At 37.8% G+C, this 26,643-nt stretch overlaps 2 protein-coding genes across 2 annotated transcripts in view; both read right to left on the bottom strand.

The window, feature by feature from the left end:
• Nucleotides 1-1,315: 1,315 nt before the first annotated feature.
• On the bottom strand, nt 1,316-12,328 carry BDH2 (3-hydroxybutyrate dehydrogenase 2). Its single transcript, XM_009819816.2, has 9 exons — nt 12,254-12,328; nt 10,625-10,703; nt 7,339-7,435; nt 6,706-6,814; nt 5,407-5,467; nt 4,646-4,759; nt 3,449-3,507; nt 2,701-2,793; nt 1,316-1,446 (listed from the first exon to the last, which is right to left on the bottom strand). The coding sequence occupies exons 1-9, from the start codon at nt 12,323-12,325 to the stop codon at nt 1,393-1,395; spliced, it is 738 nt and encodes a 245-aa protein (XP_009818118.2). The 5' UTR covers nt 12,326-12,328; the 3' UTR covers nt 1,316-1,392.
• Nucleotides 12,329-16,902: 4,574 nt separating this feature from the next.
• CENPE (centromere protein E) overlaps nt 16,903-26,643 on the bottom strand; it is a 37,355-nt gene continuing 27,614 nt past the window's right edge. The window contains exons 35-44 of the mRNA XM_059817734.1: nt 26,095-26,307; nt 24,671-24,880; nt 23,939-24,148; nt 21,534-21,755; nt 20,688-20,891; nt 19,992-20,104; nt 19,371-19,468; nt 18,641-18,803; nt 17,902-18,164; nt 16,903-17,007 (exon numbers count right to left, since the gene is read on the bottom strand). Of these exons, the coding sequence (XP_059673717.1) occupies nt 16,910-17,007; nt 17,902-18,164; nt 18,641-18,803; nt 19,371-19,468; nt 19,992-20,104; nt 20,688-20,891; nt 21,534-21,755; nt 23,939-24,148; nt 24,671-24,880; nt 26,095-26,307 (1,794 nt within the window). The 3' untranslated portion in view covers nt 16,903-16,909. The remainder of the gene's footprint in view (nt 17,008-17,901; nt 18,165-18,640; nt 18,804-19,370; nt 19,469-19,991; nt 20,105-20,687; nt 20,892-21,533; nt 21,756-23,938; nt 24,149-24,670; nt 24,881-26,094; nt 26,308-26,643) is intronic.

The following is a 26,643-nucleotide window of genomic DNA, read 5'->3' on the forward strand; positions in this document are numbered from 1 at the left end:
CATATCCATGAATATGCCCTTGTGTATTTAAGAATATTGCTCCCACATGTACCCCCATCCATGCCTACCAGAGTTATGTCCTTGCATAATACTTTATGTATGTGGAAAGAAAAAGAAAAAGATATAGTAATGATACTTCCAAGACCATTTTAGGAGTGATCTATACCATTAATGAAACAGTTCTGGCCTCCGTTTCTCACACTGGGACCTCTTTTGCGCTACTTAACATACTCATTTTCTAACTGATTGTAAAAGTACGTATGATTCTCTGTGCTCTCTACGTGCTATGAGCTATAGTCTTAACAACCATTACAGCAGGCTCCTCTCCATCATTTCTGCTTCATGAAGATGGTGTCTATAATCATTATGTTCTTAAACAAAAAAACCTCCCAAACTCCACAAAGTGACCAATACTACTGCTTCTAATGGTAATCTGTTGCCCTGCCTTTTGTGCTATGATCTACTGTTGTCTAGATTCTAACAGCCTAACTTGCCCAGGATCTGGAAAATGAGCATTGCAGTTGCACAAACCAGCTGTGCATGTCCACTGACTTTTTACTCCAGATGCAGGAAGTTTTATGTGCGCATACACCATATATCTACAGCGTGTTTGACTATCTTGCACCACCTACTCCGGATCTGTAAGTGTTGTTAGGCTTGGGACTTTTTTTTTTTTTCAACAATTCAGACTGTTTTCTACAGCTGTTACAGTTCTAAAACATTTTACTAATGATAGTACAGAGCAGAAAGAACTTACTTTGTAATTTGCAAAGCAGAATGTGCTTTCAAGTACAATTTGCAACTAATATGTTCTCTAATACAGAAACATCCATTACCAGTAACAAATTGATTCAAATGTTCAAATCTTCAAATTTACTATTTCTGCTTTCTTGTGTTTAAAACCACACTTAGCTCAGGATCTGTTTGGCTGATTTAATAGTAGTTGCTCTATTTTCTCTAGATAGTCTGTCAATGCTAGTAGGAAACCTAATGGTGAATGTTTAACTTCCAAATAGTTTGCAGGATGAGAATAAAGGTAGTATTTAATTCCTTTCACTCAGATTTGCTTAAAACACAACTCAGATTTTGTACCTTAAATAATATTCTTTGCCCTCTGAAATCTTAAATGTTAAATTGCTATTCTTTCATGTTTTTGGAGTTACCACAAAATGAAGCCACATGAAGTATGTTTTACTCCAGTGTTTCACTATTTAGGGAAAAGTGAATCAGTAACAATCTATAAAGAGAGCATATAGCAGTAGAAATGCACCAAATTTGTTTTGAAAGACATCATGTGAGCCATCTAAATCTTTGCAAGCTCTCTTAACTGAGAAAGATGATCCTCACTTTTTGCCTTTCATAGTATGAATTTCCATTTGCAGGTAGGGTCAATCACAATCTCCATCCTCCATCGATGATTAGCTCATTACCAGTCACGTAGGCAGACTGAAATTACATAAAAAGTAACAATTTAACTACTTTTTCATGGCTATTAAGTACAGGGAAACACTTTTTCTTTACATTCAAAAAACTGCTTTCTTTTTATACAAACACTTTTTTATTTTATAAAAATATCTGAATAGAATAAATAGTATATAAACAAACTTAGAAATGGAAGCCTTTCAGCTAACTCTGGGGAGTGTAGCAAGAGTATTATTAGAGGCATTAAGATGAGAATGCATCCTGAGTGTACAAATTCACATAAGCTAGACTTCAGATATCTCACCTGCAGGAATAATACCTCACACTATGAAGTTATTAGCTGTGTTCAGCTGAGCAGAATCTGACCAGGTCAGCTAATAATTATAAGGGAACCTAACTGAAAACTTAGATGGTGCAGAAAGACGAGATAAGCAATTACGCTGCTGACATTCTTCTCTGTATACCAGTACTGAAGCATACTGGAATATATTGGAAAACTGGAATTCTGTCTACGCATAGTTGAAAAACCTATGACCAGACTGGAAAAAAATCAATAGCTTTACAGAAACACTAAAACTAATATGAAAATCAGAAACAGATTACTGATAGATAGCAACATTAAGACTGAATTAATTCCATTAAAGTATTCTGTTATGTTCAGTAGGACTGCTGGACAAGTCCAGAGGAACCCAGGCCAGTTTTAGATTCATAGTAAATTTATGGTATCTGAAATAACCTTGATGTGTGCTCATTAGTGTTGGTGGTATTTGCAGTGGTCATTAAGAGTTTGGTCTATAACAACCTCAGTGGGTCTATTGTTTTTCTTATGCTGAAAGGGTAGATTTACTCTGAGCATTAGCCCTTTTAGCTAAAATGTCCAGCAGTTCTACACGAATATTTGCTCTTGAGTAGTGAAGGTAGGTGATGACTACTAATTCTACCTCCTTAAAACATGATCTAGCCGTGGTGCAAACTTGGAAAAGCAGACAAGCCCATTTCTCTTATCATTCAGGATGGACTGGGGTCAGTCCATTTGCTCAGATGACATGAAACCAGCAGGCTATGGTACCAAATACATAATGCCTTGACAATCACTGTCAACATTCAGAGTACTGTTCGTATCGTAGGCTGAACTCAGTAAAAGATCATCAGCTTTTTATTTTTGTAATAATCCAGCTCAAAGACAATATAAATCCTCCTAAAAAAATTTCCCTCTATTGTGATGCAGCAAAGTAGCATGGGATTCTGTGACAGGAAATTTTATTGTTCTATACTTACTTCATCAGAGGCCAAATACACAAAGAGATGGGCCACTTCTTCAGCAGTAGCCATCCTACCAGTCTTCTGTCTGGCTAGGAAGTCTTTCAATGCCTAGATATACAATAGCACTTGGTATATGAAAAATGAAAATTATTTTAATCCGGTTAGTCTGACATGTACAAAGCAATACTGGAAACAGGCCATAAATCATAACTTCCTTGAGTACACTGAGTAGGGAATTTATGCTAGAAGAAGAAATTGGAAGATTAATAGTGATAGGAATTTCAGGTTGAAAAATGGTAGGAGACTGGACCTAAATCTCTGGCTCCAGAATAAAGCCAACATAAGTCCTTCTTCCTTTGGTGGTAGATATTCCCAAGCCCTTCAAATGAGGTCTTACAGTTATCTAGTGAGTATGGTTAAGGATTCCAAATAATTTTGAAATGCATAGGCCAGAACGCCCTTTCTATCAGGATTTTGCACTAGTTTGTGGCTGCCACATGCCGCAGCAGAAAACGTCTAGATACTGTAACCAATGGTTGCAAATACTTACATAGATTACAGACCCTCTGTATTCACTAAGCAATAGTATCCTTCTGAGGCATTTTAACACTTCTGTCTTGAATACAAACTAATCAAACTAAAGGAAACACTACTATTATCACTGGTACTCTGAAATAGGGGACATTCTTGGATCTGGGCAGAAATGCCTTTAAGGGAGTTAAATATATGTATGCACATGATCAAACTAGTAAATTTTTCTCACCTGTTCTGGATTAGGCTGGGCTTGGATTCTTTCCTGTAAAGATGGTGTGTCAACAGTTCCTAAGCAAAATTTTAAATTTTATGTTAAAAATCAACTGCATATCAACAATCATGTCAGAAAACACGGTTCATTGGTTCTATTTGTATGTCTTAACACTTATGTGTAACTTCATAATATGATTCAGGAATGTGCTGGTTTTGACTGGGATAGAGTTAATTTTTCCTGTAGTAGCTTGTATGGGACTATGTTTTGGATTTGTGCTGAAAACAGTGTTCATAATACAGGGATGTTTTAGTTACTGCTAAGCAGTGCTTACACAGAGTCAAGGCCTTTTCTGTTTCTCACACCACCCCTCCAGCAAGTAGGCTGGGGGTGCACAAGAAGTTGGGAGGGGACACAGCCGGGACAGCTGACCCCAACTGACCAAAGGGATATTCCATACCATATGACGTCATGCTCAGCATATAAAGCTGGGGGAAGAAGAAAGAAGGGGGGGGGCATTCGGAGTAATGGCGTTTGCCTTCCCAAGTAACGATTACACATGATGGAACCCTACTTTCCTGGAGACGGCTGAACACCTGCCTGCCAACGGGAAGTAGTGAATGAATGGCTTGTTTTGCTTTGCTTGTGTGCACGGCTTTTGCTTTACCTATTAAACTGTCTTTATCTCAACTCACGAGTTTTCTCACCTGTACCCTTCCGATTCTCTCCCCATCCCACCAGGGAGAGTAAGCAAGTGGCTGTGTGATGCGTAGTTGCCAGCTGGGGTTAAACCATGACAAGGAGAAAGACTGCAAAACTATCAACATAGCATAGGACCCCAAGTTTCAATAAAGGCAAGACTTTGAGAATCAGAATCAATACTTTTCAGATGGTTAAACAATGGCTAACCTGTTAGAAGCACACAGGGACTAGCTAACTTCCAGACTATGCCTTTGAAAATAAACATCCAAATACTGTGTAATGCATATGTAATGTGCATGTGCTGAGTTAACAGACTAAACATACGACTTTACTGTAAAATTAACAACTTTTCTATTTTACATCTCAGAAGTGTTTTAAGCATGTCCTGGTTTTTTTTTTTTGATCGCTGGCAACTTCAGTTGCCACTTGCAAGTCTATTCTTTGTTAATAATGTCAAACTAAATCAGGCCTTCTAGCACCTGCTCCTAGTTTACAAAATGTAAGAATACTTACCAGGACATATGCAGTTGCATCTGATGCCTTGTTCAATGAAATCAGCAGCCACAGACTTCGTTAGACCAATAACTGCTGCCTTTGAAGTACTATATACACATCTGTTCACAACTCCTAACAGAAGGTCAGTGTGAAGGCAGTGTAGAAACATATTTAAAAAGAAAAGAGACCCAAGTTTGTTCAATATGCACCTGCTTCTGGACTCCAGCATTTCCTGTAGAACCTGTAGTCTCTATAACGGCAGGCTAGCTAGAATGCTGACTGCCAGAATTCTACTCAGACATAGACCAGAGCAAAGCACATAATCTTTCAATAGTGTAAGTTTGGGAACTAGTTCTAGAAAAGTTAATAAGCAAACAAAGACTTAGGAACAGCAGAGACCCATCTGTTAGTCACCATCAGGTTTCCTTGGGAAGCACAGTTATAGCGCTTATGTAACTCTCATTTCTTCATTGTTTCTCCGAAGATCACACATAGTAAGATATCACTGAAAGTAATTCCTTTTTAGTTAACACAAACTGGTAAAAGGATGCTAGGAAACATTCAGGACAGATTCAAAAGCTCAAAGACAAGGATCTTAGTGTTTCTGCAATTTCCCCTCTGTGTCCTTGCATGTATGTATGAGTTGTGTTCGCTTTTTTTAATTGCATGTCTCCCCAGGATTGGCAGCATCCTCTAAATTCAAAAAGCTCTGCAATATTTATTTTGCATTCCCATTATTTTAAAGATTTATATAAGGAACTCTCTATCAAGCTACTGACCTTTAATGCTGGATGCCACAGAAGACATATTTATAATATTTCCAGATTTCTGTTTAAGCATCTGCAAAAGAATACTTATGTCATTCAAATGCAAACTATTTGTCATCTGCAGGTCCAGCAAAATAGCCCATGACAACCCACAGAACAGCCCTACATGCAATTGATACACAGGGTAACAAAGCTTAATTGGCAGGAAGAGGTGCTTATCTCTTTCTGATCTGAAGTAGTACAGCAGAATCTGAAATTCTCACTAAGTTCTTCAAAGTCATCTCTTAGATGGGGGTTGGACTAGATGATCTCCAGAGGTCCCTTCCAACCCCTACCATTCTGTGATTCTGTGATCTCAGGGGTGAAGACTATGACAGGAAAGGATTTTTTCCTAGATAGCCAACTCTGAATCATCGTGCTCTTGTCACCACAGTAAGTTACACTACATAGACATCTGCTCATGCCATCTACCAAGGCACTAATTCACTTCTCCATTGCTTTGGAGAAGACAAAACCACAACTCTCTATCGTCTTTGAATTGTAGCTAAATTACTTTAAGTTATAACCTTTTTAGGCATCCTAAAACCTGAGATACCTGAAGTTGTTATAAAAAAAACCATCGAAAATGAAGATCAGTTAAGGAAAAAAACCAAATAAAACACAAACAAAAAGGATGGGAATAACACTGAGAAGAAGAGTAGTCATCATCTAGTCATGGTCACAGCTTCCACTTCTGGCCTTTGCATTTACAAGAATACAAACACCTTATTCAGTCCACAAATTTTTGTAGTCCCAAACCTAGTTACTATGTCAAACACAAGTGTCCTCAAGCCGCTAGACTGGCTAATTGGATTGTTGTTCTGATATAACCAGTATGTTGGCATCAGTGGCACTGAATTGCTTCACAAGATAGTTTCCAGATTTGCATAAAATTTGTATTAAAATACATTTTACAAATATTTTGTAGCAGTGGTATTGTGCAGCTGTGTGCTATAGTATAATACGGTAGCACCATATTGCAATGGCTCCATCACTGCTCTGCATTTGAAGTATTTTAGTTACAAATTACATAGGGCAAAACCCCTGGATTAATCTTCTCTACCATATCCTTTAGATAGGCTGCTTCAAGGATTACACAATGCAGAGAATGTTTTTGAGTAGGATTGCTATAATCTAAGGGCCTCCCCTAATCAAAGTGGCATACTTGCCTTTATCTCAAACCCCATGCTGTCACAGTGGCAACAACTTAGACCTCTCACACTTTAAACACAACACAGCAGAGACTAAAAATCATGGGCAACCAAGCCTTACCTTAGGAAGGAATGTCTTGATCATTAGATACATGCTGCGAACATTGAGGTTCATAGTGAAGTTCCAGTCTTGCTCCTCACACTCCAGAATGGTTCCATGATGAACAAACCTAGAGTGAGTGCATAAAGTGGATTACTGTCTGTGGTTTACCTTTCTATGGCTTTTTACGCATATTTTTCCATTGCTATTTTGTAATACCTAACCCTTCCAACCTTGAAAAGGAGGGACAAGAGCTCTTTTGAAGAAAGCAAGCAACAGGATATTTCTTCTGATGAGTATCAGGGACACAAGACAGATCTAATATTTGCGAAGAAATGTTCAGTAATAGGGAAATTAGGAAAGATAGTGCGCTGGCAGACCGTCAACTTTGCTCACTGTTGTGCCAGGAGGGCCAAAGCTGTCAGTATAGGGCACCCATAGAGTGGGGAAAACAAATTCCAGAGCCGTTCTATGTTGGCTTGGGTAATCCAGCTACATACAAATAGTTCAGCGTTGATGAAAACAAATGAAAATTTATATTAAAGATATAACATGCATTAAACCAAAATAAATAAAATGCATTTAAGGAAAAACTACTTCTGGAGGACAGGAAAAACCAGAAAAAGAAGTAGGATCAAATTAGAAGCAGGTTACCCTGCAATGTTACAGAGGACATCAATCCTTTCAATCTCCTTGGCCAGATTTTCTATCTGCTCCTTTTTGGTGACATCCAGAACCCGTATTTGAATGCCTGGAAAGACATGGTATTATTTTTAGTGTATTTGGCTAAGGATCAGCAGTTTATTTTTCTGAAGTGCTGAGGACTGCATCTACAATACAAGTCAGTGGCTTGCCAGGAACAGTTCCCTCTCAGCAGTTCACCACCACATGGAGGAGACTCACTGAGCAAGAGCTAAACTTAATGATTAAATTAGTGCAATAGTTAAAATAAGACAACAATGGCAACAAAAGCATGGCATGCTATTTAAAATTTCAGAAGGGAATTAAAAAACGGTCAACTGATTTGATTGTCATACAGCATCACACAAGCAGATGAGCTAGTCATTTACCATAAAAACCATTTCCAATAAATTTGAATTTCATTGTGCTCTCAAACTGAAAATTTACAGAGCCTGTATAATCATAACAAGCTTTCATTCTTGCTATTATAGAATAATGACTTGAAAATAGTTACATGGGTCACATATACTCACAATCACATTACATACCATCTATCCATGATATCCATTACATACCATCCAGGATATGATGAATCAGTTTTATACCATTTAATTAAAGAGAAAAAGTGATTTTTTGCATAAGCCAATAACTTACATAACCTGGAATGATGCCATAGCCATGATAATAGAAATTAAGAGGAAGTGTAACAAATTGATGGCTTTACCATGAAGGTTGGTTTAAAAATACGATGCTTATGTTTTTGCAATTATTTGTTTATAATTGAACAAGACAGGGCTGGAAACATGTTGCTTTTCACTATAAGCTTCTATGTCTTTCAGCCTCTGACAGCTGTCACTGTCATTGCTTAAAGCACCAGCTGTGCCTGTGCCATACCTTCAAGAAAGCCTCTAATAACAAAAAACCCCCACCAACCACCTTCTATTTTGTTCAGAGAAGTTATGTCTGAAAGATTGAGAAACATAATTACTGCAAAACAGGGTGAGGCTCAACTCTTCCAAACCCGTTTCAATAAAATCAGCTCCTGTAACAGAACTGCTTTAGGGCCGACCACAGCTGTGCCATCCCCTGGCCAGAAATGAAAAGAGCAAAGTAAAGTAACTACTCTTCCAGATGAGCTGTAATATATGATGTGATATAATCTACATGTATTTGTCTCATTTTACTTAAGTAGCTTCCAGTAATCTAACACAGCTAGCTTCTCTCACCCATGTCAAGGCTCAACCCTTACTATGGAATAAGCATACTTCATGATACGCTTTGCCTGCACCCTAACTCCATACTGTGTGTAAAGATTGAGCTGTGCCCCTTCCCAAATACATGAACTTTTCATCCAAAGGAAACCTGGATGAGTGGAAAAGAAGGAGTGAGTGTGTACTCCAGTAGTTCCCTTAGCAGGTACAACTAGGCTTCCAGGGCACTAAGACTTGCTGCTGATCACCCTTTTGCCACAGCCTGGTTACAGCATATCCTGCATCTAGGATTAAGGGAGATTAGTGCAGAACATATCTGTGCCACAAAACATGGGGTTTTTTACAATTTAGTCATGTGCAATTAGTGACACACAGTCTAGTAAACATCTACAGATGTAGAGAAGATGGAGCCAGACTTCTCAGAGGCCCATAGTGGAAGGACGAAAGGCAACAGAAAGAAGTTGGAACATGGGACTGAATATAAGGCATGTTTGTGGGGTTTTTTTGTTTTGTTTGGGGTTTGTTTGTTTTTTAAATATAATTCTTCTTTTAAAACCATGAGGGTAGTCACACTGGAACAGGGGCCTACAGAGGTTGTTGAGGAAATTCCATCTTGGAGATGTTAAGAACTTGACTCAACACAGCCCTGAGCAACCTGCTATAACCAGAGCCACTTTGAGCAGTAGGCAGGACTAAACAGCCTCCAGAAGTCTCATCCAATGTACATGATTCTATGAAATACTGTAAAGCTGTCTGTAAAGCATCTGAGTGATGTCTAAATTATGGGAGAATTTGATTTGAAATGGATAAAAACCTGTTTCTTTTGAAGCCAAACTGACAAGTCCATGAACAGGCTTTATATGTCTTAGTTAAATGATATAGACACTTTTGAAGAGATTTGTGTATAATGATGCAATTAGACTGCAGGCTGGTGATTAACATCAGTGCTGGAATTACATCTCCTAGATAAAATTCAAAGAGCGCAATGTGCCAAGCCTTAATGAATTATAGCTTAACCAATCATACGTCAAAAGGATGGAAATGGCTCTAAGTATATGGAAAATTACCTCTTTCCTTGTGAACACACTAACAGAGAGAAAAAAATGCACAGTTCAAGATATAATGCTTTCCTAAACACCTTCAGAATGAACCTGGAAAGTCCTAAACTTCCTAAATAATTACAAAGGGATTGCTTGTGGCAAACTCCAGTCAGTAGAGATTGATGTTCACTCCAAAAGCCACGCCAGAGAAAAGTGTTTTCGCATATTTGACTGTCACATTGTAATAGGAATTCATTAAATCCACTTCCTTCTGTCAAATTAAGTTGGAAGCATTTTCAGTTGTGAAATATATGCAAGTCTTATTTTTTATTTCAAGATTGAAAAAAAATTTTTTATATGATGTCCCACACTTGTGTCACTTACGATTAAGAAATACAGCTACACAAAACCTGCTCCTTGAAGTATGTTCCTGTGATATCAGTAGGAAAGCAACCTTCAGGCCCGAGCATTTGTACAAACAGAATAGGCTTATCTAGTGTTGGTGGAATTAGTTTCTGAAGACTTACAAATGCTACTAGACAGCTACCCTGTTAATGCATTCCTTAGTAAGTATAGACCATGGAAATGCAAGACACTAAACCTACTTGTTTTATAACTGGATGTTAGTTCCTGTGATCAGAGAAAAGCATTCCATGCCTTTTAGAGTGGTATGTTTGACAGTTAGCCTGGTGATCTCAAAAGGTAATTGAAATGGGTGCCATTCTGGGAAGTAGAAATCAACTGCTTCTGTGATTCAAGAAACTCAAAGTTATTCCACATGCCTGGAATAATACTCTGCCTGATATGCTGATGTTGCAGTATTTTACATGCTAAATCTCTGCCATTCCACACCACAGAATAAAGCAATGCCGACATCTAAAGAATTAGTTCTGGGTATTTTCCTTTTTTTCTGGCCTTTTGAAGTTTGCCCTATCCTCAAATTATATTTCAGCCAGTCTACAACAAAACTTGCAAGAGCTAAACTAATGCCTATTCTAGGTCATTTACCTGGATATTTCTCCAGTTCTTGCAGCTTCGACCCATTGATGTCTGTAGCAATGACTCTGGCTCCTTCATTAGCAAAAGCCTGAAGAATACAAGTAAGAGAAGCAGTTTATATTTAGATATTCCAGATCTTACCAAAAATAAAATCTGTTTTCTTCTTATTTCCTTTTTGGCTTGAAATAAGAGTTGGCTGAAGGCAGCTGATCTCTTACTTTTCATTCTGGGCATGTCAGGAAGTAATGGACATCAATTAGCACACATCCTGCAGAAAACTAAGTAACTATACATTATGTAAGACAGATTTAAGATCTTTTCCTTAAAGTACGGAATCCATAAATAAAGTATGATGACAGTAATCAGACTAAGACAACTGGTATTATTATTGCCCGTATCAGCTGCATGCGCATTAGCTAGCACGTTACAAACACGTAGTTCTAGAATTGTCCGTATTGTTGGATTTAAATGAAGTTATGGAATTTGAAAGGTAAAGGCATGAATCAAAGAAGGAATGGTGGTATATAAACTTTACAAGAATCCTTTGCATCCAAATCATTGTAATAGAGCACTCTTAAAAGCAGCATGACTTTTCTTTGATAGTTAATCAGAGCTATTACTTAATTCTTGATGCTCCCCTCAAAACCTACTCTCTACATTGTGATTACTGATAAATAAACAGCTATGCTAACAAAGTGACCTTCATGTCAAAAGGTTCTGACATCTCAGACTGTAGCCCCTAATCTTCAAAGTGTCTCGAGTGCAACTTAAGAGGATAGTGGCATTAAACATGCCAGTCTTCCGTGGCTTGTTGGGTATTTACAAAGTGAAATCATCAGGAAAATTACCTGCTCCTTGGACTGAGTGTTTTAATGCTAGTGCCAAGATCAGTAGTTTTCCACATTCTTAACTGCATGCATGAGAAACTAACTAGTCTGGCAAAAATCTTACTTGTAGGAGCTTTTCCTGGCTTGATTACATTATGGAGATACCAAGATAAACTCTACTAGTTTCTTGATCTGCTATGGAAGAAGGAAGTAGCAGGGGAAGAACTGGTCAAAAGGAATTAAAAGGTAACCAGAAAGTTAATACATATGTTGAATTCTGTTTAACAGTAATTAAACAAAGTTTGTAAAGGATTTCTCACAGTTGCTCATTGTGAACAATGTTGTAGCTGTGCTGTTAGTATCACATAGACTTGGTTACATCAACTATGAATGTAGATAAAATGTCTTGGTTCTGCTGTAGGGAGTCTCTGAAGTATCCAGCCCTATAACAGAAAATGGTCCCTCCATCCTCCTTATCTTCTCCCAGAAGAAAGCAGCAGAGATATTGGATTCAAGGTACAGACAGTATGGCCATACATTGTTAGAAAAGCAGTTGCAGCTGTTCTCAAATCTTGCCCTTATCCTTGCCTAACGTCAGCACTTAGAGCTGAGGACTTTCTGAAATTCAAACGGCACAAAGTAGGCATGATGCAGTGTAGTGACTATATTATTCCCTGAATTTTTTCAATGGGTAGTTCTGGCTTCAGCTATGGTTTATTAATTCAAGAGCTTGTCTGGTGCAGGTGTCATGGGAGAAGCTAGCATTAGAGACCTAGCTTAGGTACAGGAAAACAAACATTTTCCAACTTACTATAGCAGCTGCTCGTCCAATCCCCTGTGCTGCTGCAGACAGCAGTATGATCTTCCCATCAAGCCGACCCATACTGCTGACCTGTGCAGACAGAAGATGTCACAGAATCTTTAACAAAAAGATGAGCCAACAACACTGCCTGGGAATCAGATGCAAGTGCATTCCAAAAACTAGACATGATTCAGAGTACCTCTGCCATCAAATCATATCACAGGTTGTCCTGTTTTGTTGCAGTGTGACCCTGAGTCATCCAGGATTCTGAGGGCACAGAGGGGGGACTGCCTCAACTTTTTTTTTTCATAAGTAGGGACCTCAAAAAGATCAAAAGGCATTTGAACTCAAAAGCCAAGCTTTATTATAACAGAAATGAGACTTTATTTTTCCTTAAACAGAAAAAGAAGTCAAGATGAAACAGGATAGAAGTACAATAGCTTGTAATCTAGTATTTCCATTGAGTTCTTAGAAAGCAGGTCTTTCTCCGACTCCTCTCAAACTACAAACTCATCAGCTTCCTAGATTGCAATACATTCCACACAATATCCTGGCCCTGGCATCTGCTCTGAATTGTCTTAGGAATCTTCCAGCACAGCAGATTCCCAGCTCCAACAAGGCAGGAGGGTGGGGGGAATAAAGCTCTGTCCTGTCTTGCCTCTATCACATTGCTTGCTCTCAGGGAACTACTGAGCATGCTGGGGGCAAGTGGTAGGGAACCTCTAGGAGGTTCCACCTTACTCAATCTGTAGCAGCCAAAAGGCAAAGTGTAGTAGCCCTCTTCTCTTCTGCCCAAGCACACACTTTCAAATGCTGCATTACATTTAAAGAAATACAGCATGTAAAATTGCAGACAAACAAGTAAAAACAAATGCCATCCTCTCACTCCTATGGATTCAAAAGTTTCCAGTAGGATATTTGGTTATTTAAGGAGTGAACTACTTAATAGGATGTTTCAAAGAACTGCCTAAAAAAGTAAGGTCACTGTGTTCCAGTCACAGTGCAGTATCTGGTGTTTGTTAACTGGGTTCCCAGTAAGCAAAACTTTCTGCACTTTTTATAAACCACAGAACAAAATTTGTTTATGTAGCTATGAGTGTAGAAAGGTGTCCCAAGCAGTTTAACTGAAAAATTATTTCCTTTCTAATATGAAAAATATTCTCTCTTTTGATTTAAAATCAGACTGAGTAACAGACCATATTTCAAGACATTGAAATGTTTCACAGTGGGTTTTACCCCCATAACCAGGACACACACACACAAAGAAAGCAACAAAGCAAAGAAGAACAGTCTCCTAAGCAAACAGTAACTGAGATGCACCTTTCTAATTAGGGGAAAGCACAATACCTTAAAATCACTTTTTAAGTTGGCTAGTAAAAAGACGTCTCTTCAGATACCTCTGATGGTAGGCTGCATAAGGTTATGAGAGAGTGAGCCTGTCTTAGCATAAACTTTTTGTATTGACTGGTGAAAAACACTAAGTTAACTGAGCAGAATGAGATTACACACACAAGCAGGTTGCACTGTCTCTCTAATGTACCAAGCTTTCCAAAATACAACTCCTCAAACACAAACTTCTAGGAAAGGTTTATTAATTGTAGCAAGTCCTGAGGATCTCAAGAATGAACTCAAGGTGTTCACTCAAGGCAGAGGAAGCTCTTTCTTATTCTTTGTCGTCACATATCTTTTCAGCAGAAAAAAAAAACCTCAACAAAAAACCCTCCCCAAATCACCTTAACACTTCGGAAGCAAAATGCACTATAAATACATCTTTCAATCTAACAATCAGTTTTTATGAACATTTGCCACACTGATTCTATGAAGCATTTAAAAGTAAATATTAATATAGTCACTCACCAAGAGATTCCAAACAGCTTGTTATGTTTACTGACCTTTGTACAAAAGGAAGTTTTACACTTTTTTGCTGTGCTCATTGGGATTTGTAGTCTCACTGACAAGTTTCTCTGTATGACTGTAATTTCCTGTTGAAATGTTGAGATGCTGCCATCTAGTGAAACTCAAGATTTTTAAAGTGTGATTTTCTCCTGCACGGGAAGGGACAACAAAAAAGGATCACCAGCATTAGCTGTCCATTCTCCCTAAGGAATTCAAGAAATCAACAGGATTCCCACTCAAAGGCGGCCACAAGCATGTTTTTCCATAGCAATCTCTCTTTAGCAATATAAGCTATCAAATTCCAAACTAGGACAATACTTGCATGAGACATTTTGTTCTTTTTGGTTTTTTTGTTAAACTAGCAACTTACCAACTTTTTTTTTTTATCCAGTGGTTTAACTTGTGTTTGTTAAGGCAGAGTTAATATCAGACTGGAAAATTCTAGGACAAACTCATTTGGTTATAAGCTCACACCAGACCTAAAGGTACCCCAATAGCATTCTTAAAGAATTTGGAATCCTGCCTGAACTTCAGTTGGGCACATTTTCCTCAGAAAAGCCATTTTTGCGGGTAAACTGGGACACACATACACCAAGTTCAGTAATATTATCTTGTCTTTCTGCTAAACTATGATAGCTTTCTAAGGCTTTGTAAATAAGCTCCCCAGTAAGCAAAATCTTTAATGGCTAGGTTTTCCAAAAGCACTTATCCTTCTGTCCCTAACCTTTTGCCTACTGAATTCAGACACAGACCTGTTGCAAGAGGCTCCCGTTTGTCAGCTCAGTCACCAGAAAGGTCTCCAAATCTAGACATGTTCCACACAAACAATAATTAATAAAAACCCCTTGAAATTGTATATAAAAAGAGGTAGATCTATATGCACACACACCTAGTTTCCCCCTTCTGGAAGGAAAAAGTCAGTTTAATTCATTTATTAGAACACCAAAATGGAGGGAATGAAAGAAAAGCTGGTAGCTAAAGGAACTCTCAACCATAGTGGGAAATCAGAAAAAACCACCTTAAAAAACCACCAATCAACCCCAAAACAAAACAAAAAACCCACCACACAAACACCAGCGCTTATCATTGGAAATAAATTGCTTCTACATACCTATGGCTGTGGTAGGAAAGGAGACACTGCAGTGCTGAACTCAGTAATGGTATTTAGAACCTGTGTATTTTTGGCTAGCAATACATTTAAAAGCTTCCCAAAATTCATTCCAGGTCAGAGATTTAGAGATAAATACTTGCAGTTTCTTAGCAATTACAGTAGTTGGCAGAGTTTTCAGCTATTCAAGGTAAATAGATAGTTGGTTCTTTATTAAAGATCTCTGAAGTACCTCCATCTGGTAAATAATCCTTGTGTGACCCTTCCAATTCCAGTAACTGCTGAATGCCCAGGAACATATCAATGTAACCACTTGCTTATTGGTTTGCGTAACCCAAAATGAAGTACTAAAAAAAACCTAGCCACATCAAGAGCTTTATGCCTATAAAAGAAGGATGATGCATTTGATGCAGGTATCTGTTAGGTATGACTTTCATCTCATGACGATTTCATTCTTAACGAAGTTGATCTCTGGTTTTGAGTGCCAAATTTGTATTTATTTGGCAGCGGAGGGCATGCGGGGAGGAAAGGGAGGAGGATCTATCTTTTATACTTCAAACATTTCCTGACAGAGAAAAATTAAGATAGAAAGAAGAATTAAGCAAAAACATCAGTGACACAGACTTGTGCAACAGTAAACTTCTGCACAAAGTAATTATTGCAGAAAGTTAGAGGACACAGACAAGAAGCATAATAATGATGGAAGTGGTGAGATTACTATAAGAGATCATAGCACAAGTAATGTGAACAGCAAAATATTTTTAAATACTTAGCACATTAAAGTTTATTGTCAAATCAAACCTTATACAAAACATACAAAAAGTAGGTCTCACAATGCAGAGAAGCAGGCTAGTAAAATAGTCTGTCTTGAAGCCCTGATTGTCCAGGTTTGTTTTTTCTTCCCATTCACTAGAGTAGCAAAAGAGTGTCAGGTCCATTGCTTACCATTAAAAAAATTCCAATACCCAACTTCAGACAGGAACTAGAAGTATATTGAAAGATGATGCAAAATACAAAGTTACTCTTGGCACCATAATTGGCTGAGCTGCAGAAATATTGTAAGGAGTTTAAGAGGCACCCTCGATTGTGTGCCCTATAAACAGAAAGTTAGTAACTTCAGTTGCAACATCCAGATAGGGAGGTTAAAATTGTGTGGAAAATACAGTTTCTGTGGACTTAGAGAAAGCATGGTATAAAAACCCTATGCTGAGAAACAAAAAGTATAGTTCTTTCCAACTCAACAGCACTCTGAAGATGCAAATATCAACCACCCAGAAGAGGGTTGTTTCAGGAATGACAGAACGAAAGTTTAAGATTGAGAAGTTTCACAGTAGACTAGTTTCTGATCCATTCCCGTTTCCATTTTTTACTTCAATACATTGGCTTTTCTTTCTTTGCCATCCAAAAAAACCCACCAAAGCAGAACATCATCAGATCAGCAGGTTGTGGGCAACATGACTGCTTTTCCATTTTTGTTCTTGTATTCCAGCTTTTCCAATTGTGGAAGTAGCAACTCCAGGACAGCAAGGGATTTGCATGCCACCAGAGCTCTTCCCACAATTTGTGGAAGAGGCTGATGGCTTTCGACCTGAAGCAATTATGTTTCATATATGCAGATTCTGTCTGTAGCCACTGCAAAGGCAGCTTACAACAGAGCACGTTTATTGGGTGGTGCAATCAGGGGCTTTATCTCTCTCTGAAGTTCCAAACCAGTGCTTAAGATGTTCTTCTGTGGGCTCTATTCCTGCAGGTCGTGTATCTATATAGAAGACAAGAACATTAAAGTAACACTTAAACTTTCCCAGTTAGACAAGCAGTATGAATACATCAATTTAGCCTTGACTAGTGTTTTAAATTGTCATCAAAGCTTGCGTCTGAGGAACTTTGTGTTGTGAGGAAGTCTGTACTATGACCAAGCTGGCCATCACAAGAAACAGCAGTTGAGTCATATTCATTCTGTAAGTCTGCCATTAATACCTTGAAAACTGGTTAACTCTTCAACATGCCTACTGAGGCCTTCTGCAAGCTTTTAGAAGTGAGTGTTATGATGAGACCAGTAGCATTAATATGCTAGCGTAGATCACTAGGAGACTTCCCAAGAAGTCACCAGGCCAGATATAAGAAATCCTGAGTAGGGCTGAGGAACAGAAGTTATCAAAACAGCTATTACTGAAGCTGGAGCCAGGCAGACTGGCAGATTCTATATCAAAGATTGAAGTCTACCATTTTAAAGAAGTTTAGAAAAAAGTTCACCAGCATTTAACTTTAAATACTTTTGCCAGAAGGCAATGCTTAACCAATGTAAAGTTAAAAAGCAAAACATTTTAGAGCAACAGCTAGCTATTAATGATATTCTGCTAATTCACTTTAAGTCAGTCATCAACACTTCTACTGCAGCACAAGCAGCAAAAAAGTTTGTATAATCTCAGAGGGTGAAGGACTCATTTAAATATTTAGGTTCCGTAGAGCATATATAAGCTTCACAGCTCCAGCTGGTCAGCCCTTCAACAGTCAGCTGAGTAACCATTCAAGAAAATTGTGTTATCATGCAAGTTTCAGGTCTGGCTATAGAAAGTACAGAGCATCAACTCAGACCGCCCCTTATATTTTGCTTCTCCAAATTTTTGTAGGATGACACCACTGTGTTACATACCTGTTAGTGTACCCAAGCTAGAATTATCAAAGAAATTTGTTGGACAAGTCAGTGGCAGAGGCTTTGATATGTCCTGAGTCACAGTTTCCTGAGAAATAGGTTCCTTGGAGGGTGAAGGCATTTGCTCTTTAAGGGAATATGACACTGTCTTCCTTGGAGACCTTGGTACTGTCTCTCGAGTGGTTTCTCTTGAGGATCGTTCTTTCCATTTTAGTGCTCGCTCTTTCCATTTTCTAAGTTCTTCTTTCAATTGAAGCTCATTACTAAAAAGAAAAAACCCACCCAGCATTTAAGAAAAATTTAATTTTAAATTTAATTTAATAAAAATTTAATTAATTTAATTTTTTCCTTTAAATAAGGAAAAATTCCTGACAAGAGACAGTTTCTGTATCTTCAGACAACATACCACAGACATGGCAATGCAAGACCCTATCTGTGGATCTTGCTTTCAGAAGCATAATTTATTTTACGCTAAAATTCCTTCCAACATACAATTTAAGTGTATCTCCTAGCATTTAAGAGATTCTTATGAAAGAAAGCAATTTAAAGTTCAAAAGCCATAGATATATAAACAATAAATCACTAGCTTTAAAGAAAAGTTTTTGATGTGAAAGAATCTATAAAATCTAAAATTAGTAATTACTCACTTCTATAGGTCTCTCAGAAAGAAACACTAATGACATGCATGGTTAAATAGCAACAAATGATTTGACATGTTGCTGATCAGCTTTATACTTACCTTAGTAGAAGGTCATTTTGTTTCTTCAGGTGCAAGTTCTCTTTCTGTAGCTTAGCTTGTTCAGATTTTAGAACAAGTATTTGAGTGCTCTGCACAATACCGCTGCCACCACCACAAGTAAGGGGTATTTGTGACTGCTGAGGTGCTTCTTTTTCCATCACCACTGGAAAACAGTTTTATACAGATGTATATGTTACTTGGATACTGCTTAAAACTAAGTCAATATACTTTTTAGCCTATTCCTTTCTGCGGTCTTATATGTAAAACCTCACTGGGTTACAAGTGCCACTAGAACAGCTATTCTTTTTTATACACAAGCACACCTACCAGTGTTCACACTGCCCGGGAGATATTAATAAACCTAAACGATTCTTCACTGGGACATTTAGAGTTAAATAGTTATAGTTTCAGGTATGTCAATGATAATTAGAACTAGCTATTCATACATGATGTCAGTCAAGGAAAAAATGGCAATATGAGCTACTACAACTGCAGCTTACCCCACCACAAGTGCAGACACAGCTGGAGAAATAACTACAAGAACTGCTGTGATTCTAATACAGTGTATGCGCAGCTAACACATTTTACTTTCCATCTAATCTTCCAAAGCACCCAATCCCCCCTTATACCTTCTAAGGTAAAAGGCCTGCATCTCAATCTGGACTTTAAACATAACCTTAAAACTGAATGTTTGACATGAAAGGATCCCTTATATTTATCTTGAATTTACCAGTAGCATCCTGCTCTTGATGTGCTCTTCTAAGTTCTTCTTTTAGCTTTCTTAACTGTTGTTCTTGGTGTTCTGCAAGAGCTTTATAATTAGCAAGTCTATATGGGGCAGGAAGGGGAGAAGGAAAAACAAAGAAATCCTCAGTTTAATAATTATTACAGTTGCAGGAAAGCTAGTCTGATTTCCAGATGAGCTATTAAATACAAAACATACCCAAGTTACATAAGTAAAACTATGTAAACCTGGTTGTCAGTTAGATTTTAGGTAAAGTGCAGAAAACCAAAAGTTGGACTAGAATTACTCTGTGTATCCCTTCTCTCCAGTGAACTAGAGAGTGCTTTCAGTTACTGCTTTCCCCTCACCTTCTTTTTTCAGAACAGGTATTTCATTTACGGCTGAACATGGGCTGGTTGAGAAAATTTGGCAGGTGTATAGGGAAGGAGTTTTGCAATCAACCCAAGATGCATGTGGTTTTTACTTTCTCTGGAATCTAGCTACAATGAAAACCTAGAGCACCCAAAGCTGAATGCTCACTTCTTGTTCTGTGGAAAAAATAAACAGAAAAGTAGAAGCTAAGAACTACATAGTTGAGAATTGTGACAAGGTAAAATTTGAACTTACTTCATATCAAAAGAGTTGGATTGTTTCATTCTTTCCATGTCATATTTTACCAATTGTGTTTTGAGGTGATCAATTTCTTCTTTATACAATTCAGCACCTTTATCTAATTTCGCCTGAAAATAAAAGATTTAGTATGAAAAAAGGCTTGTTACTTAGCAATGACTTTAAGGGTTGCTTACTTTTTATCCTTACTGTAGTCTGCTAGATTTTGCAGGACAAGACTGGGAGCAGAAGTTATTTTGGAGTAAGAATGTCCACATTACCAACTAGCACTATAGAATTAGTTGGTATCCTAACTCTGGTGAATTATGTGCAATCATATTTTAAGCAAGTTTTGCTGACTTGTTTGCAGATATAAGTCTGGGAATTTTGAACTAGCATGCAAATATATTGAATAGAAAAAACAGCTCATGCTTCAGTTACAAAATGTAACTTTTTTTAGAATGTTTCAGGAATGGATCATGTACAAGTGACAGATTTAGCTTCTAATATCATAACATGGGTTCTAAATTTTGTCTCTGAAGGCTGCATTGGTAGAATGTGAAACTGCATGCTAAACAGGTGAGTAGAGTGTTTTACTCCAAGAATGCCATACAGAACAACAAATTGACTTTAGAGAGCTACGTTTAATTTACAGCTGTTCTCAAGCACGCTCTCCGAGATCAGACAAGAATGAAAAAAGTATTTTGCTCGTACCTGGAGACTCTGATTCTCTGTTAAGGCAGTTCTGAGGCACTTCTCTGTCTCGTTCAGTTTGGCTTGCAGTTCGGTGAGCTCACTTGTTGCTGTTTTTTTTCTTATCTGTGCTTGTAACTTGTTTATCTTGTCATCCTTCTCTTCGACATTTTTTCCTACTTCATTTATTACATTTTCCAACTTCTGAATTTTTACTTCCATAGCCTATTGAGATATATCAATCAGTTATGAGTAGTTATGCCAAGAAATATAACAGTAACAGCACATGGTCACTTTCTTAATAAAAACAAACAAAAACCCCAAACCACACAAAAAATCCATCACTATAGGCTCTGTGGCAACTCTTGGTGTCTACCCCACTGTTTTGTGTCACCTTTTAGTATCCTAGACTCAAGTCTAAGAAAAAAGTGCTTTGAACAAGGGTAACTGTGACATTAAAAAAATAGGACAGAGAAAATGAGTCCTCATTTCCTAGGATTAAAGATAGACTTATTCTCCAGCTTCCAGTTTGACTTAGTGAATACCATATACTAAAGGAAGCACCAAGAGCATCACACTATTAAAATCAATGCTTCAAAAACAAATGGGAACATTTCATATGGACTTCCAAACTGATACCTATTTGTGTACAGAAAGCAGGCAATTAAAATAATCACATTACAGGCCAGAGCTCAAACTTTCACTTTGGGAATAAAAAAGCTACAAAACTAAAGTGCACTCTGGGCCAGTGTATTGTGTGGCACAGATTTACAGTTGCCATCAATCTTGATTTTCTTTTCAGTTTGAAGTACTCTCACATAGAAAACACAGATCAAAGAAGTTTTCCTTCAAAATGAACATTGGTACCTTTATATCTTGTTCTGCAGCCTTTAATTTGTTATGAAGCCTGTAGTTTTCTTCTTCTAATGCGAGACTGGCAGAGCCACCAGGGGCCAGTTGCTCTTTAAGAGTGTTTAGTTCCTGAAGCAGCTCTTCACTTTTCTCTTTTCTCTGTTTTAATTCGACATCAGCATTTTTACAATAATTGGCAGTTCTGGCATCCAGCTCTGAAGAAAGTTGAAGGAGTATCTGAAAATAAGTATTATCATACAGGTAAATTTTAAATAATTTTTGAATCAGCTAGAAATAAGGTAAGTGAAGAAACAGGAAATATCTTGGTCTGTAGTAATATCACGTTCTTGTTTCGGTGTCCCATTTGAAGATGCTTGCTATCAGAAATGGAATCACTAACACTCAAAAAAAATCTCGTTTCATTTCCAAAAGTGGGGGAGGCAGGAAGGGGCACAAGAGAAGATAATGCATTGCAAATTTACCCATATTTCTACATTAACTCAAACACACACTAACGTTACAGAATCAAAGGAACTATATTAGAAAGACTTCTTAAATGTCAGTAACAGAAAGAAACAATTATTCGCAGAAGTTATTGCTAAAAAGTATTTATTGACTAAAATAAGTGAAACCATTTGAGAGAAACCCATATGCCTAACATGCCAGATAGGTGAAAAACTTCACACTCATCAGGAAATGATGAAATTATACTAGATTTTTTGTTTAGTAAAAGCTTTGATCTACATAATATGTCTGTCAGGGAATTCTTCTAAAAAGTGTGCCAACATTGGGAAATCCTGAAGTCAACACTGGCTACTAACTCTAAGGAAGAAACTTTTTAAAATAGGCTAAACTTAACAGGACAGAACTGAGTCACAACATTGGGGGAAGAAGGGTGATGAGCTCTTCACACTTCAGATCAATACTAGTAGAAAGAATAGTAGTATGAACACACCAGGAACTTCCAGGATACACTTGTTAGCAAGACTGTTCCCAACAACTAATCAGAAGGTAGCAGATTCTCTCCCATAACCTGTTTTTTGAGACATTTAATCAGAGAGATGAAATCTCATGAAACCCTGTTCATGATGTGCTTAACCTTGTAAAACACTTAGTCTTTTTTTCCAAAGAGGGCAAGAGGTAAGAAAGAAAGAGAAAGGAAGGCTGAACTACCTCTAGAATAACTTGACTTTCTGAAGTTAAAGAAGGTGTGAGAATATTAAGTTATAATGAATTTTTAAAAATGGCTGAAGTAGTTTTGATAAAGTCGGCTTGAAGAGAGCAGACAATCTTGGGGCCTAAAGCCTGGAGGAAGTGATTGTATCAGGCTGCCAAGTTCTGCAAGCAAAGCTACATAACAATTTTGAATGTACGGTTTCCAGAATTCAGTCTAATGAAGGCACAAACAATGCCCCCCACCCTCCCCATTTATCACCTATGAAGTCTTTTACAAAGCAAGTTTCCAAGTTTGGATGCATGAGGAAAGAAGTCCTTAAAAATCTTCTAAGTATATCTACATTTAGACTCAAAAAGGCTAAGAGCTGGGTCCTGCACTTGGGTCACAACCCCATGCAACGCTACAGGCTGGGGGAAGAGTGGCTGGAAAGCTGCATGGCGGAAAAGGACCTGGGGGTGTTGATTGACAGCCGGCTGAAGATGAGCCAGCAGTGTGGCCAAGAAGGCCAAGAGCATCCTGTCTTGTATGAGAAACAATGCGGCCAGAAGGAGTAGGGAAGTCATCGTGCCCCTGTACTCAGCACTGGTGAGGCCGCACCTCAAATACCGTGTTCAGTTTTGGGCCCCTCACTACAAGAAGGACATTGAGGTGCTGGAGCGTGTCCAGAGAAGGGCGACGAAGCTGGTGAGGGCTCTGGAGCACAGGTCTTATGAGGAGTGGCTGAGGGAACTGGGGTTGTTTAGCCTGGAGAAGAGGAGGCTGAGGGGAGACCTCATCGCTCTCTTCAACTACCTGAAAGGGGGTTGCAGAGAGGTGGGTGTTGGTCTCTTCTCCCAAGTGACAGAACAAGAGGAAACGGCCTCAAGTTGCGTCAGGGGATTGGATATTAGGAAAAACTTCTTCACTGAAAGGGGTGTCAGACATTGCAACAGGCTGCCCAGGGAGGTGGTTGAATCACCATCCCTGGAGGTATTTAAAAAGGCATGTGGATGAGGCACTTAGGGACATGATTTAGTGGTGGACTTGGCAGTGTTAGGTTTATGGTTGGACTCATGATCTTCAAGGTCTTTCCCAACCTAAACAATTCTATGATTCTATCTTAGAGTTAAGTATGAATATAATAAGTGCTAATAATAATGAATAATCTTAAATAGCCTTTTTTTGTGTTTTGTTTTCAAATCAGATTACAGGCATTTACAGAATGCTTACACAAAATACATTTTGATTAAAGACTTAACTTTACCTTTACTTTAGGAGTCCAGAAGTTAATGAATTGCAAAAGCCTTTCATTATCTTTCTTTAACTCTTCTTTAAGTTCCTCTGCATCACAGTTAGTTCCTGAACAAGCTTCCCAGAACTGCATTATTTCTTTTCTAGCACTTTCTTCCTGCTGTAACTCTGCCTCTATGCTGAGAAGTTCACTTTCCATTTCCGATACATCTTTGAGAATGTTCTTTAAGAAAGAAGGGATTCAAGTTTAAATATCGCTTGGATAACTACATGTCTAAATATACATTTGCTCTCTGAGCTATCAATATTTGCAGAAAATCTGTTTTAGCATTATTATCATACAAAAGGAATTTCGCTATACTTAAATTACACCCTACTAAGAAAATGAGGAAACAATTTATGTTTCTGGGGCAGGTGGGAAGGGGACAGAGGAAAAAAATATGCATGTTATTAAAAGTTTCTCATTGTTTTAGAAGTTATATTGTATCGGGTAGTATGTATTTTACAGGGCAAATAAGTAAATAGCATTCCCACTATTTTATAACCTAATAATTTCACATGGAGCCACTTTATAAAACAGAATCTTCGTATTATAGAATTAGTAGCACAAAAAAATCCAAGTTCTATGCCCCCCCCTTAAGTGAAGTCTTAACAGATAAAAGCAATGGCATTAGATTAGCACCACCACATCAGCCCATGCCTTGAAATATGCAAGTCTGTCTGAAAAAACTGTTTCAAATGCTACCTCCGCATTCAAGTGCAAACTCTGCAGCGCTTCACTGATGTTTAACTCTTGAGAAGATATTTCATTCTGGTTCAAATAAATCTTCCTGAGACACCGAATCTGAGCTCGTAGCTGATCTTGTTTTCTCTTTTCCTCAAGCAATTCCATTTCATACTTGTTAATGGTAGTATGATACTCTCTTTTCTTCGAGCAAACACGACTGAACAGAAACTGTTGTAGAAGCACAGGATATATCAGTGAGTATGCTTTGAAGTGGTACCCTGCATCCAGCTAAAATTCCATATTTTATAATTCAATCTATTTACTCTCCTAGTCCATAGGTGTCCAGGACAACTAAAACATGACTACGAAAACTAAAGTTCACACAAGCTGTAGAGCAATGGCATTTAAGACTTCTAGTTGGTCAGCATTTCTGAAGTATTCTATTTTTTGTAGACTCCTAAAAAGTCCAAGAAGTCCAAGAGGCTCTAGACAGCCTTCCACCAATCTAGACTTTGAAAAGCAGAGCATTCTTTGTTGTATTTATTTTCTCTTAAGAATTGTGAAAGGTGCAGATGATCTACAAGAATAATATCACCGTGCTGATTTAAAGCTTTATTCTAGTTGAGATCACTACTTAAATCTTAAACATCTTTAACCATAAAAGTTGAAAGGCATCTATGGAAAAAAAAAAAGAAAAATATCAAAACCTAAAAACCCTAAGTGAAGTTATGAAATGAGGCTCTTCGGATTTCTAAAACTTTTTAGCTAATGGATACTTAGAGAGACAACTGAGTCTCAAGATCATGTCCAGTATTTGTAGACTGGACATGAATCTCCCCCTGGCCCTGCCACCACTGCAAACAAAAGAACCCTTAACATTTAATGGTAAAGAAAGAAACAGAAAAAACTTTATGCAGAAGTACAGTAAACAATATGATAACAAGAATTCTTTCCCAATTTCCCTTAACTTTTTTCTGATAATTGGAATCAGTTTCTCCACTGAACTACAAATTGCAGGAGGTCTGCAAGGCTATAGAAGTTAAACTACTTGGGTAGTTTTGCAGAGAAAACATGCATTTCTAAGGCACCTTGCATGTCTCTTTCCCCCACAACAAAATACATACTTTGGGGCCCATATTTTGATTTATGGAGTACAGAAAGAAAATTTCTTTCCCCAGTTAAAATGGATTAATATTAGGGAAGTAATACTGTGCAAAGCAGATGAACTACAGTAAAGAAATCAAGGTTGATTAACTAAATAGTTCCAGTTTTCCAGGTGTGTAAAGCATTTACTATCAATTTATTTTTCATAAGATATGCATTCACAAAAGTCAAAGCTAGAGTATATCGAGTCCTAGCTGTTAATATTGAGAACTTATAAAAAACCACCCCGAACAAAAGCAATATGAAGCATCCACATATTCAGCATTTTAAGTTGGTACCTTCAGTTTGTTCAATAAACTCTGGAGATGACTGTTTATTTTCTCGTTTTCAGTTTGAAGCCTTTTGACTTGTTTACTCTGTTCCGATGAAAGCTGAGTCAGCATGACAGCAATCAGTGCTTTCTGACTATCCAGTTCATTCTTTAGATTAAGAGACACTGTAGAGAGACATTCATACCTCTTCCCCATATTTGGGAATTTCTCAAGAAGCTCCTAAATGCAAGTGAAACAAATTTATTCAGTCACAATAAGGAAAAGAGTGATTAGCTATAAAGAGAAGCTTAAAATTAACCATCAGACTCCAGGACTAACCCCTACAGTATGGATTGGTTTTACAACAGAAAAGTTAATGGGACTAAGACTTCAGTTTTGACTTGCCACAGGAATATGACAAAAACACTAAGCCAGGCACAAAAGCAGAGAAATTCTTAGTTTTCCAGAAAATCACATTTCACATGCTCAAATTATTTTTCATGATTTAGATTGCCTAGCCACATCAAGACCCGTAGACCAGTCCTGAAATGAAATTGCTGCCTGTTCACAAGTTTG

The sequence above is a fragment of the Gavia stellata genome, chromosome 5 (assembly GCF_030936135.1).
Source record: "Gavia stellata isolate bGavSte3 chromosome 5, bGavSte3.hap2, whole genome shotgun sequence".
In the NCBI taxonomy this organism is placed as follows: domain Eukaryota; kingdom Metazoa; phylum Chordata; class Aves; order Gaviiformes; family Gaviidae; genus Gavia; species Gavia stellata.